The sequence below is a fragment of the Vigna umbellata genome, chromosome 11 (assembly GCF_029865625.1).
Source record: "Vigna umbellata cultivar VRB3 chromosome 11, Vumbellata_1.0, whole genome shotgun sequence".
Taxonomy (NCBI): domain Eukaryota; kingdom Viridiplantae; phylum Streptophyta; class Magnoliopsida; order Fabales; family Fabaceae; genus Vigna; species Vigna umbellata.
In genome coordinates this window covers 25,476,422-25,490,106 of record NC_142175.1, presented here as the reverse complement: position 1 = coordinate 25,490,106, position 13,685 = coordinate 25,476,422, and the positions used below count along the sequence as shown (strand labels likewise).

General features: G+C 32.9%; 1 protein-coding gene across 2 annotated transcripts; it reads left to right on the top strand.

The window, feature by feature from the left end:
* Nucleotides 1-8,833: 8,833 nt before the first annotated feature.
* LOC124843759 (AT-rich interactive domain-containing protein 1-like) lies at nt 8,834-13,442 on the top strand. Of its 2 annotated transcripts, XM_047320573.2 has the most exons (3): nt 8,834-9,026; nt 9,480-10,612; nt 12,096-13,442. In XM_047320573.2, the coding sequence occupies exons 2-3, from the start codon at nt 9,632-9,634 to the stop codon at nt 12,960-12,962; spliced, it is 1,848 nt and encodes a 615-aa protein (XP_047176529.1). In that variant the 5' UTR covers nt 8,834-9,026; nt 9,480-9,631; the 3' UTR covers nt 12,963-13,442. The 2 variants fall into 2 exon arrangements, with proteins under 2 accessions (XP_047176529.1, XP_047176528.1); XM_047320572.2 differs by lacking the exon at nt 8,834-9,026 and having other exon boundaries at nt 9,046-10,612.
* Nucleotides 13,443-13,685: the final 243 nt, after the last annotated feature.

Sequence of the window (13,685 nt, the reverse complement as noted above, 5' to 3'; positions counted from 1 at the left end):
CATGTAGGATTTTCCTGCTCACATGTGTTGTTGTATTGTGTTTCTTGAATCTCTGTTGATCAATGTCTTTCTTATCATAGTCAGATCATTTTTATGTTGTCTTTAGGTGTAGAAAAAGAATAATACGTGAGTTTGGAGGCGTCTTGCTTTGTGGGGTTTATTGAGCAACCTTGTTAAGAGGGAAGTTAGTTGGCTTTTATATACGTGAGTTTGATAAATTTGATGATCTACACGTTGTTGTTCTAATGTAATTGGGGATGAAATTTGATTGTTTCTGATGCATGTGGTATGTTTTGAATGATTGTCATGTTTGAGTGTTTGATTGATTTTGTGTTTATAGACGAAATTAGAATATGAGCAATTAAGCAAATTAGTAAGTGTCCTAATATTAAAAACTGTTCTTTTTACCAAGGTACTAAGAAGGAATACCAAATTGATCAATCGAACAGGTCTCATTTTTCCCAAATAACATAATTTAATGTGTTGGTGTCTTGTATAGCATTAAGCACCAACCTCGTTGAGTAGGTCTGGAAGCATTTTAGCTCTAGGGCGCTAAACACAAGTTTAGGTCGTTGAGCGCAAGTTCATACCACTGAGAGTCATATTTTGTGAATGCTTTGACGTTGGGCTACAATAGGACACCACTAAGCGCAACTTTTGTGAGAAGAATGGCTTTGAGCATCACAATTGTCGCTAAGTGCCACTTTTTACGAGATGTTTGGTATTGAGCGCCACTTTTGAGTGCCAATTTATATGTTGAATATGTTTTTCTTTTTTAATGGTTTGAAATAAATATATGATGGAATTGGTGTATGCTTATAATATTATTTATGGTAATGATAACGGTTGTGGACAAGTATGACGATAGTGTTTAGAGAATTTCAAGGAGAAATTCTTTGTGGTGATGATTTTAGTGTATGCATTGACATTTGGTGGGTCAGTGAGGAGGTATCCTGATATTTTATCAATCATTCAACTCATATAGAAAGGAATGGTGGAGGAGAGAAAATGGCACGAGGTCCTAGCCATTAGACTATTTTGGTGTTAGGCATGAAGGAGATTAATCTTGTAAGTGGTAAGGTGATTACCTTTATGTTTATGATTCTGTAGAACATAAATATTGATACAAGTGTATGCCTACAATGAAGCTCAATGTCAAAGACATATATATAAATAATTAAGTCTAGTGTCAATTGTTTGTTTGTATCAATATGATTTATTGTACTTAATCCATGTTTAACTTATATTTGATTGTTTTAGAATAATTCTTTTGCACACGAGTTTATCATGTTTTTTCTCTGGTATTTTTTGTGTGTTTTTTTGTCTTTTTTCTGATGATCACTTCACGATATGAGTAGATGAGGGGTAGGTGTTGCGCTTTTGGTGGAAGGTAGTGATGACCTAAAGTAGTTTTCTTTGGTTTGTAATAGTTATTTGGTATAAGCGTTTTCTAAAACACTAAGTTATTTAAGTTGTTTTATATACATTTTATTTTTATAGTTATTTATTTTTGGAGATAATTATATATATTATGGTTATATTTAATTCATTATATTTTATCTTGTGAAATATTGAATATGATATTTGTTCTTGCTTATAGAATTTCTCATTTTTTTTAAAGATTTTCACAAGTCGTTATCTTCCTGTGCTTTAACCTTTAAACTCTCGCAAGTTGATAAATCCCGAGATATCGTCCTATGCATCCCGAAACAAGGTTGTGTTTGTATAAGACACTTTAATGCTCAAGCCAGTCAGTTTTATTTTATGATTATGAGTTCTCACCTGGATGGACTTTAGTCTATATGATTACTTACCTTAATTAACTCTAAGTAATGTGTTAATGATGCTTTAGATCTTTCTTCTAATTAATCACCTTTGATCATTGCTAATGATCTGACCGACTAGATATTGTCTTTGTCAATATGATATCGTGCAAGTTTGCATACATGTAGACCGAGTACATCTCAATCCAAAATGATCGAGGTATAGCTGAACACATGCAGTACAATATCAATATCAATATTATTTTGACTAAGTAAATATATACATTAAATTGTATTTTTTTTCACCGTAAAAATATATTTCAAACTTTATTATTCCTTCAAAATTATTTCAAGCATTTTGGTTCTTAGAAAATTTTTAATTAAGTTCCACCATTAGAAAGAGAAACATTATTTGCATAGACAATTGCAGATTCATATTTTTTCAAAGAGTTGTTGTTGAGTTAATTTCGGCAAGTGCCCCGAATCGCTTCAAGTAATAAACCGTGGTAAGACCAGGTATCATTTTCCCAAGAGACTCGTAATACTAGAGAATTGTGCGATTAACAACTCATCTAGACTCAATAGAACAACATTCATTTACAAGTATGTGCAAAGAGATAAAATTACAAATATACAATGGTTGGACTTTGGTCATTAAAGGCACTTAGATATGGACAAGACTAGAAATGATATGAAATGACATTGTTAAGGTTAGTTTTCACCTATTTCATTCTTGTGCTTACCCAATTTCATCTCCTCTCCATCAATTTACTAAAGTCAATCCACAAAAACACTTTATCCCTAATCCCTTAGGTGAAAGAGCCTAGGTTTTTCCTATTAAACTCCAATCCCTTGAAAAATCTAACAAGCAAACCTACATTAATGAGCTAGGATTTTAAGACAACATGTGAATCATCTTCCATCCCTAAAATCAATGACCACAAGGACTCTTGTTTCAGTTAAAGGTTCCATCTTACGTCCCCATAATCCATGAAACCCCAAATTCAAGTCATGAACATTCCTATGACATGCAAGCTTTAAGATTGGAAACAAGAATACTAGCAATTGATAGAAAAGGCATATATATAACCTAATCAATCATCCATTACACAAGAATTCATAGGCTACAACAATCCCTAACAAGATGAATCTGGTTCTCTACTTCCATGGAGAACCCTAAAGCTTACAAAATGGAAGATGGAAGAAGAAGGAGACCCAAAGGAAGAACAAGAGGTGTTCCCACAAGCTCCTCACGTCCTCCATGAGCTCCTCTGAGTGAATTCGCGCCTCCAAGAACCAAAGACCCCAAATGCTTCGAGACAACTTGAATAAATAGGCATTTTGACACATCAGCAGCGTCACCGCTCAGTTGCACGCCAGTTGCACCCTAACGACAACATTCCAGAGAATTGGCGCTTAGCTGCACGCCAGCTACACCCGAGTGGCAGCGTTCCAGAGAGCAGGCACTCAGCTGCACCCTAGCGGCAACATTCTAGAGAGCTGGCGCTCAGCTGCACGCCAGCTGCACCTTAGCCACAACATTCCAAAATTCACACTTTTGGGTTTACTTGCTTTTGTGGCTGGTTAAGCTCTATACATTGGTGGAGGTTCTTCTAAGCATAATATTCGCTACAAAATAAGGGAATTAGTGATGATATTACACCAATGTAGCCTAAAACACATTTATTTAGGAACTAAGACAAAAGAAGAGGATTAAGCAAGTTACAAGTTAGAAAGAAGTTGATTTTGCTACTAAAATGATGCTTAGATAATGGTAAGAATTAGCATTATCAGTTGTTGATATTTGGAGTTACTTGAATTTTGAAACACCCTATGTCTAGTTAAGAGAAATTCATTATAACATTTTTACACTTGCACTTTGTTTTAAAGTTTTTATTTGACTTGTGAAATGGTGAGTAGGTTAAAATATAATTACATGCATCATTGTGAAATCATCACATAATCGATACGAAGTTCAAAAATGAATTATCATTGTTAGATAATTGCATTATAACGAATGTTATAAAGAATTAAAATGAAGTATGACTTTTTTTTAAAATTAGTATGGCAAGGATTATTAAACATAGATTTTCATGGTTATCATTCAAACAATATTTAGACGGTAGGTAATGATTTAATATATATAGTTTAACGTCCCTCATATGTAAGCATAATCATTTAAATTATGATTTGAAACTTGAGTGAGAAAAAATGTCAAGAGAAATCCTTTTCTCGTAGAATACTCAATGCTTATAACCGAAATTGTAGTCACTCAAATGTTGAGACGAGATAATGGTACATGTTTTTTTACAGAAGATGTTAGCCCATACAAACAAAAATCTTGTTACAATGGTAACATGGTATCTAAAGTATTAAAAAGAAAATGTATTTGATATTTTTGGAACTTTTTGAATTATATAATAAGTTTTATTTTTGAAGCACTCATTTGATACTTAAGTGACAAAAGAGATAATAATTACTTAAACGAAAAGTGAACCTTAAGCGAAAGGAGACCAAATCCATTTTGTGTTCTATTTCGGTTGAAAGTGTCTGAGGGTCGGTCGTCCTTCCTTGCTCTGTTCTCTTTCGATCGTTCAATCCTCTCCGAGACCACTCCGACACTCAAGTCAGATATGTTTCGTAAAGATGTTTCTATTTTATTAGGATAGATCAAAATTATTTTATTTGCTCATCAATTGTATATTTACACGGTTTGTGGCAGACAAACACATTGATTAACCATTAACGCAGTATATTTTTAGGCAATCAAACCCAATAATACCTGCTAACTGCCCATAAATGACCATTAACTCTGATGTTATATTTCATATAGTACATAAGTCCCCCAAGCCCAAGCAAGCTCTTTATTGAAAGAGATGCGCAAGAATTATTATGAGCTTAAGAGAAGTTTCTCACGTTGTATTTAGGGAGTCTATTTTCAATGCGCTTTAAGTCTTCATTTCTCTCTGCATCGAGTGACGAACTCTAGGAGTTCTCTTCGAAACTTTTTCCTAGGTTGAGCAGTAGACGCTAGGAGTTCTTTTTGGAACTTTTTCTTTAGGCCGAGCGGCGACTGATAAGAGTTCTTTTTCTAGAACTTTTTCCTATGTTGAACAAAAGACTCTGAGAGTTCTCTTTATAACCTTTTCCTATGTTGAGTAGTAGACGCTAGGAGTTGTCTTTTGAACTTTTTCCTATGCAAGATATTTCACTTGCAAAAATATGCATTAAACAAAATAAAGTAAACGCTTCAATATTTTATAATTTATTTTTATAATGAAGAGTTATTAGAACCTAACAAGGTTTCCTAAGTTGAGCAATAGGCGTTAGGAGTTCTCTTTGAAACATTTTCCTAGGTTGAGTTGTAGAAGCTAGGAGTTCTTCTTTGAACTTTTTCCTTGATTGAGCAATAGACGCTAGGAGTTCTTTTTTGAACTTTTTCCTAGGTTGAGCAGTAGATGCTATGAGTTCTTTTTTGAACTTTTTCCTAGGTTGAGTAGTAGACACTAGGAGTTCTCTTTGGAAGTTTTTCATGTGAAAGATATTTCACTCACAAAAATATGCATTAAATAAAATATACAATATTTTATTTTTATAAAGAGAAGTTATTAGAACCTGACAAAGTTGAACGTTGGTGGTCCAATTGACCAAGTAGTGAGGGATTGAACCTTCCTGTGTAGGATATTTTTACAAACTATATGCGTTAAATAAAATATTCAATATTTTATTTTCATAATGAGAAGCCATTAAAACCTAGCAAAGTTGAACGTTGGTGGTCCAACTGACCAAGCGGTGAGGGATTGATCCTTCATGTGCAAGATATTTTTACTCACAAAAATATGCCTTAAATAAAATATTCAATATTTTATTTTTTATAATGAGAAGCCACTAGAACCTGACAAGGTTGAACGTTGGTGGTCCAACTAACCAAGCGGTGAGGGATTGAACCTTCATGTGCAGGATATTTTTACTTACAAAAATATGCGTTAAATTAAATATTCAATATTTTATGTTTTATAATGAAAAACCATTAGAACTTGATAAGGTTGAACGTTGGTGGTCCAACTAACGAAGCGGTAAGGGATTGAATCTTCCTGTGCAGGGTTCCTCTGCAGGATAGTTTTACTCACAAAGATAAACGTTAAATAAAATATTCAATATTTTATTTTTATAATGAGCAACCATTATAACTTGATAAGGTTGAACGTTGGTGGTCCAATCGACCAAGCAGTAAGGGATTGAACCCTGAAAGTTCTCAAAACAAAAGACATGTCTTTATAAATTATTATGAATTTTTTTTGGCTGTTGTAGCAAAACCTGGTATTGATCCGAAGTAGTATGTCAAGATCGAGCGCGCGTCTGGTTCCTTGTGGTTTTATATGTTTTGGTTGAAAGTGGTCGAGGGTCGGTCGTCCTTCCTTGCTTTGCTCTCTTTTGATCGTTCAATCATCTCCAAGAACACTCCGGACGCTCAAGTCAGATATGTTTTATAAAAATGTTTCTATTTTATTAGGATAAATCAAGGTTATTTTACTGCACATCAATTGTATATTTACAGGGCTTGTGGTAGCCAAATACATTGATTAACCATTAATGCAGTATATTTTTAGGCAATCAAACCCAATAATACCTACTAATATACTTGCTAACTGTCCATAAATGACCATTAACTCCGATCGATATATTTCATATAGTACATAAATGTTTCGATTGAAAGTGTTTGAGGGTCGATCTTCTTTCCTTACTTTGCTCTCTTATGATAATCCAATCATCTTCAAGAACGCAATCCACTCCGATGGGTCGTTGACCTGAATAAGACACTCCGACGCTGAAGTCAGATATCTTTTTCAAAGAAGCCTTTATTTTATTAGGATAAATCAAGGTTATTTTACCTGCACATCAATCGTATATTTATATAGGGCTTGTGGCAGCCAAACACATTGATTAAGCATTGTCTAGGATTGAGACCAAAAGTGGTTATAATATTTGTGTACCAAAAGTGGTTAGAATACTTATATATCAGGAGTGATTAAATTTAGACTAATCGTATTGACTAGGTGAACCGAGATTGTTGAGAATATTTGTTGTAAATCTAAAGAAGTAAAACTCATGTAATCTTCATAAAAACTAATGAAACCTTTAAAAATTCTTAAGGGAGAACTTGACGTATAAAATTTGTGTTTTATTACTTTGTTCCTTCAAACATTTTCTTAAAAAAATTTTAAATATCATCATAAAAAACATATCTTTTTGTCATCAATCATCTTAGGTGTCATTTACGAAAAATTTTAAAAACACTATTCACCTTATGTGATTTCAGTTCTAGTTTTAATTTTATATTAACCACTAATTATAATATGGTAGGAGTTACAACCAAAATTTCACAACAATACAAAAGAGATGCATTGAATATTATAAAAAATTAATTTTATATAAGTGGTTACTTTTAAAGAGTTGAATTTAATTCTCTTTATTGTATTTAGTGAAAAATTTATTGTTGACATTAATATTATTTAAATTTTATAATTAATGATAATTATTAATAATTTGATATTATTAATTATCATTTTATTTATTATATAAATTTATTACAACATAATAATTAATACTAATTTATTAATATTGATATCATATAATTGTTTTAGAAATATATTTATTGAACTCTTAAATACTATATGTTATAATAGTAACTATATTTTTAATAATTATTATTTTTATTATGATATTTTTTATATAAATAATTAGTCTTTGAAAAATGGTATTTGATATTTATTATTTTATGTTATTTAATTCTTAATTTTTTTAAGGATACGTAATCGTGAGTATAAAAAGTATTTACATTTTTTAATATAATAAAAAAATTACATTCTTAATACAAAAAATTCAATTTCTTTAATTTTATTTGAACTTCGTTAATTATTAAAATATTTGAATAAATATTTGATCTTTAATAATTATGTTTGTTTATTAAAGAAAATTAGAGATATAATACAATTTTTAATAATAATTTTAAGACAAAAAATATTTAAGCTAATATTAAATTAATATAAAAATTATACATAAATAAAAATTCATATAACATATATATATATATATATATATATATGTATATATATATATATATATAATAATTTTAAAATATAGTAAGCAATGAAATTAAAATTAAAGAATAAATAATATTGATAATAATAATAATAATAATAATAAATAATAGTAATAAGAGTAATAATAGACAAATCTTTTTCCACTTAATTTAAGTAGTTAATAATTTAAAGCTACTTGAATATCTCTTTTCTTTTTTCATCTTCAGCACTATCAAAAAAATAAAACTAATATTTTAAAAATCATTAGAAATACCATTTAAAATGAATTTCAATTTTAAACCAAATGTTTAAAAATTATTAACTATAACCACACACAATTCTCAATAGGTAATTTTAAATTTTGGGTGAGAGCATACAATTTTTAATTTATGCAACTTGGGTTTAGATGTATTGGTGTGTATGATAAGTTTTTGGTGAATCATAATCACCTTATTCAAAAAATCCAACAAGCATCAAAAGGAAAGCATTGGATTTGATTTTAACTATAGTGATAGATTCAAATTTATATATGAATAAAAATAGATAGATTTTAATATTAAAAAGAATGATAGGAAATGAAATCCCCAAAATTTAGAATTATAATATAAAGTAAAAAAAAAAAAAAGATTACATTGAATGTGTGAAATGAATTTGGTATGTTCTTAGGAAGAAAGGGTAAGAAAGATGATAAATCTTGAAATCTATGAGAACCATTGACAAGGGCACCATGTGTTGATGACAACAACCTATCTCATGCCTCTTCATATTAAAGCCTCTTTTACATAATTAAATATTTTTCTTGACCTAGTTAAAGAAATAATTCAAGTCCACCAATAATAATAATTATTATTATAATAATGATAATAATAATTATAATAATCCAAACCCAACCATGATGTAGTTAAATACTAACCAAGGTTAGTGGTTCCCCCAAAGGCACTATATAACAAGAGGATGATGCTGTGGATTCAAGCAACTTCCCCCTCATCAGAAAACCCTATTAAATCCCTATTTTTTTTCAGATTTAGGAAAATGGAAGTTGTAAATTCTCCCAAAACAAAATGAAATAGAAAAGGGGGAAAATGGAAAATGAATAGCCACATAGTTTAGGCAAAGGTCAAGGAAGTCACAACACAAAGACTCATCATAGGGTCCATCGAAACCCTGTCTCTAATAACTGGTACGTCTCTCTCTTTTTTCTTTTTTACTTCCAATGAAAATTCAGATATTGAAGAAGAGGGTCTGCGTCTGTTGAAAACTTGAATTTTAGCCCCGAACCCCATTTCTCTCTCACACCCACTTTCTCTCTCTGCAATTAACATCACTGTAGAGAGAGAAAGAAAGCGCGGGACAATGAAAACATTTCCTCCTCCCACACAAAGGTGGTAGACCAAACAAGCCCTAGACAGTATCAGATCCTCACCCTTTTCCATTTTCCCGCCAAAATCTACTTTTGACCCCGACCCGGATTCTCAATCGGTGCCAATTTCACAACCCTTGAAACTGTTTTCGTCGATTTCTCGAAAAAAAAAGAAAATCTAAAAAAAATGCCTGTTTTTAAAATTTCAAAAATAATGGGTTATTGGGAGTGGGATTATATGTTTCTAGGGTTTGAATTCGATGTCCATGGCAGGGCGGTTGCAGTTATACGACGGTGTTCGCGAAGAAGATAGTGGTGAAATATTTGGAGGCTCGAAAGACGATTCTTTGTGCCGTTTCGAGAGGTTGTTTGCAGAGTTCTTTAGTGAGATCTGTGCGTTTAATTGCGTTTTGCATTATCCTCCAATGCTGTCTGATGGGCAGGACGTGGATTTGTATAGGTTGTTTTTGGTGGTAAGAGGGAAGGGTGGATACGATGCCGTTTGCAAAGGGAAGTTGTGGGATTCGGTTGGGGAGGAGTCTGGGATGGGAGTGAGTGTTGGGTCCTCTGTTGAGTTGGTTTACAGTAGGTACTTGAGTGCTTTGGATTCATGGATGAAGAAAGTTGCTGAGAGTAAGGTGTCTCCCGAATTTGGTGTGGTGGATGATAGGGATAAGTTTGGGAGGCGGTTAATGGAGTTGCAGGCTGAGGTGGAAGGGTTGCTTTCCGGTTGTGCGGATGAGAGGGTGGTTTTGGTTGGGGAGGATGTCGAGGGTGGTCTTGATGAAGATGATCACAACTTGGATGGGAGGGAGTTATCCGGTGCTAATGGGGTGAAAAGTAACGGTGATGAAGGAGGTGAACATAGACAATGTGATGATTCGGAGATGCCGGACAATGACATGGATGAGGCGGTTCTTGGAAACTCGGATAAGGGAAATGATTTAATGGGAGGGGAGGAAGGGTTTGATGGAGGGAAAATGCCTGAAGAGCAGGCTGTGGATATATCGGATGGGGCTAACAAAAGTGGGACTGGAGTGGTGAGTGGAGGCAAGCAGTGTGACGACAGTGATGATAAGGGCTTGGTGTTGGATGCATCTGGTGGTAATAGTGATGATGATAGTTCTGGTCACAAGAGGAAGAGAGAGGGGTCTGTGTGGGATTCATCTAGTGATGATTGTGATAGTCCTAGTCGTAAGAGAATGCGAGAGTCTGCAATGGATATGCTGAGCTGGATTACTGGTGTTGCAAAAGATCCCGGTGATCCTGAAGTTGGTTCAATACCTGAAAAGTCAAAGTGGAAGTCTTACAGTAGTCAGGAGGTGTGGAAACAGGTGCTGTTGTTTCGGGAAGCTACGTTTTACAGAAGAGGTTCTGAGGCAAGCAATGAACAACGTAATTGGCAGGTAATTTGAAATTATAAATTTAGCTAACCTTAAATTGCTTTGTAAATGAACTTGTTTCTATTACATGCTTAAACATTAATAAACTCAAAATGAGTATGTCTGATAAAAGCTTTTCTATAATTGTACATATTTCTCATTCTGTTTATCTTACATTCTTGTGTGAAACTTATTTAACTAATCAACCACTCCTGATTTTTCCTTTCCTCGAGTGTATTTGTTCATGAATGTGTAATCTTTGTGTGCACTGGTTACTTTGAACTTCCTTATCCTTTTGATCCCTACTTTTATTGTCAGCTTCCTTACCCTATTTATTTTAGGGAAATATATATTTTGGTAGCCATGCAGATGACCGATGAAGCCTGAACTATAAAGTTGGACTACATGACATTGTTTTGTTCTGAAACTGTATATTCATATTATTAGTCTGTTTGTTTTGCGCCAGTGTATGCATCTGTGGATATCAAACTAAAGTTAACTGATGATTTTACAATTCTAGATAAACTGAATATGCCAACATTCTATCAAACAGTTTTTTGGGTAGATTTGTCAAATTAGCATAAAATTGCATGAACTCTTGAGTTAGTAGGGAGACAACGAGTTTGAAATCACATGTAAGTTTCCTCCCATGACAATGTTTTATTGTGCTCGAATGATTTGATGAAGTAACCTACTTTTTAAAAGTTCACTTCAATAGCTTGTATTTTTATGAATTTATATATAATTTGGTTGTTTATATAATTTAATATTTTTTATTACTAATGTGCTAATAAACTTTTCTTTCTGTGATTCTATATTTTGCTTTATTATGAAGTTCAAAATTAAATTATTATTGTGCTATTAGTATTTTGTTCAGCGTAAGTAATAGATTTTTTAATATTAGTCAACTTTAGAAGTTGAATTTACGTACACTATAGACTTTACTTATCTATCTGTAAATTATGGTGTGATTAAATTCTATTTTCATATCCTCCTTATTTTAAATACTCTGATTATTGTTTCATTTTTGCATGGAAATCAAATCTATTGACATAGAATGCTCTTTCTTCTATAATATATATGAAAACTGTGCTCAATAAACAAGGAAGAAAAACTATATATTTGTGTACTATTAATCTTGAAACTAAGTGTGTTTGTGGATTAATAAAGTTGTTGGGGGCTACTTTGATTACTTAGACATGGGTAACTTGTGTATTTGTGTCTCCATATTAGAGGATATACACCAAATTGCATATTAAAAATAAAACTATAAAAGCAGAGATCAATTGAAGTTAGTTTATATAATAAGTGTCAAGTATATAATTACCATCTGTAGACAAGTTTTTGGTTAGTTGAATGCTTTTGGATAATAAATTTCTTTTTCTTTTTATTAGCTGGTTCTGTAGATTCTCGAATCTTTGTCCTAGTGCTGCCATTTTATATATTTGAGTAGACAAATTTCAAATATTGTTTTTATATCATACTCAAGCCTAATCTCATTTTGTAGAATCAGAAGATGCATCCGTGCTTGTATGAAGAACAAGTTGGGACAAACTACAATCTCAGAGACAGGTTGAAATGTGACAAGAAGCTTTTGTTTGGCAAATCTGCATCTGTGCGAAGCTCTTCCGATTCATCTTTGGCAACTGAGAACAGAACACCTGGTTCTCACACTGAAGGTCAATCTGAGTTGCGTGATTCTCCAGATGCAAATTCAGGTCTTGACAAATGTGCAACAGTACGCATTCCTTTGGGGACAAATCATCAAGCCGAAATACCAGAATGGACTGGTGTGACTTCTGAAAGTGATTCTAAGTGGTTAGGGACTCGAATATGGCCACAGGAAACAGTAAATACCAGACTTATTGAAAGGGACCCCATAGGAAAGGGGAGACAAGGTTCATGTGGCTGCCCAGAAGAAGGTTCTGTTGAGTGTGTAAGATTTCACATTTCAGAGAAAAGAGCTAAAGTTAAGCTGGAATTGGGTAATGCATTTTACGATTGGGACTTTGATCGGGTTGGTGAAGAAGTTAGGCTAATGTGGACGAAAGAAGAAGAGAAAAAGTTTGAGGATGTGGTTCGGTCAAACCCTCCATCACTTGAGAAATATTACTGGGACTATATTTTTAGGGCATTTCCTGATAAAAGCAGGGCAGAGTTAGTTAGCTACTACTTCAATGTCTTTATATTGCAGCGCAGAGGATACCAGAATAGGCACACTCCCGATGACATTGATAGTGATGACAATGATGACGAAGCTGGACCATTAAGGAATGTTTTTGGACCTCTGATACAGAATTCTGGACATGAGATGCAGAGTTCGCGAGGCTCCAGCTTATTAACCCCCAAAAAGACACATAAAAAGGGAAAATAGCTGGAGAATGTTTGTCAAGTTAGGAGCATTGTCAAGGATGCAAAATTTTACAAATTTGTGCATCTTTGCAGGCATTCAGCATCTAATGATCTTTCTCTCCTTGTTTAGAAGGTAAATCATTGGTTGAGAAGTAAAACATCGGAGCTTAAATATTGGTTTTGGGGGGTTCAATTTAAAAGAGATGGTGTATTTGGTGGTGGAAGTGGGAAAATTTTGGACAAGCTTAGAAGTTGATTACTAATCACATGCTTCCGATTTTGAGATTCATCTTCTTATGTCTGTCCATAGAGATGATACATGGATTATGCACATTTTTTTTTCTTAAAAATAGTTGGTTTTGACTACAAGGGGTTACTTGAAACAAAAGTCTTAGGGAATATAGGTCCAAATTTTACTGTAGAGGGTCATGAACAAATACACCAAAGTGAAATTCAAATTGTAGCTTCCATTTAATGCAACTTTATATTTTGATTTGATGCTTCTTCCTTTCCTCAAAGTGGTATAGAATTTGTTTTGGCTAAGATATTCTCATTTTGGTGCTCATCAATGTTCTTGTTATGCTAAGTATCTGTCTGTTCTGTTCTATTCATATTATACCAAATTTACATCATCTCCACATTTAAGAGTTGCTACTTTGTTCTGCCTTTTTTTTTTAAATAATTGTATAGATTTGTTTACTTTGTCGTATCCAGTTGCTTTCTTTTATAACTGGCGTCGCTGTCA

Excerpts from the sequence above, each read along its gene's own strand:
- LOC124843759 (XM_047320572.2), top strand. The coding sequence starts at position 9,467 with ATGTCCATGGCAGGGCGGTTGCAGTTATACGACGGTGTTCGCGAAGAA. Across the intron at positions 10,613-12,095 it reads ATGAACAACGTAATTGGCAG|AATCAGAAGATGCATCCGTG; the intron begins GTAATTTGAAAT and ends CTCATTTTGTAG.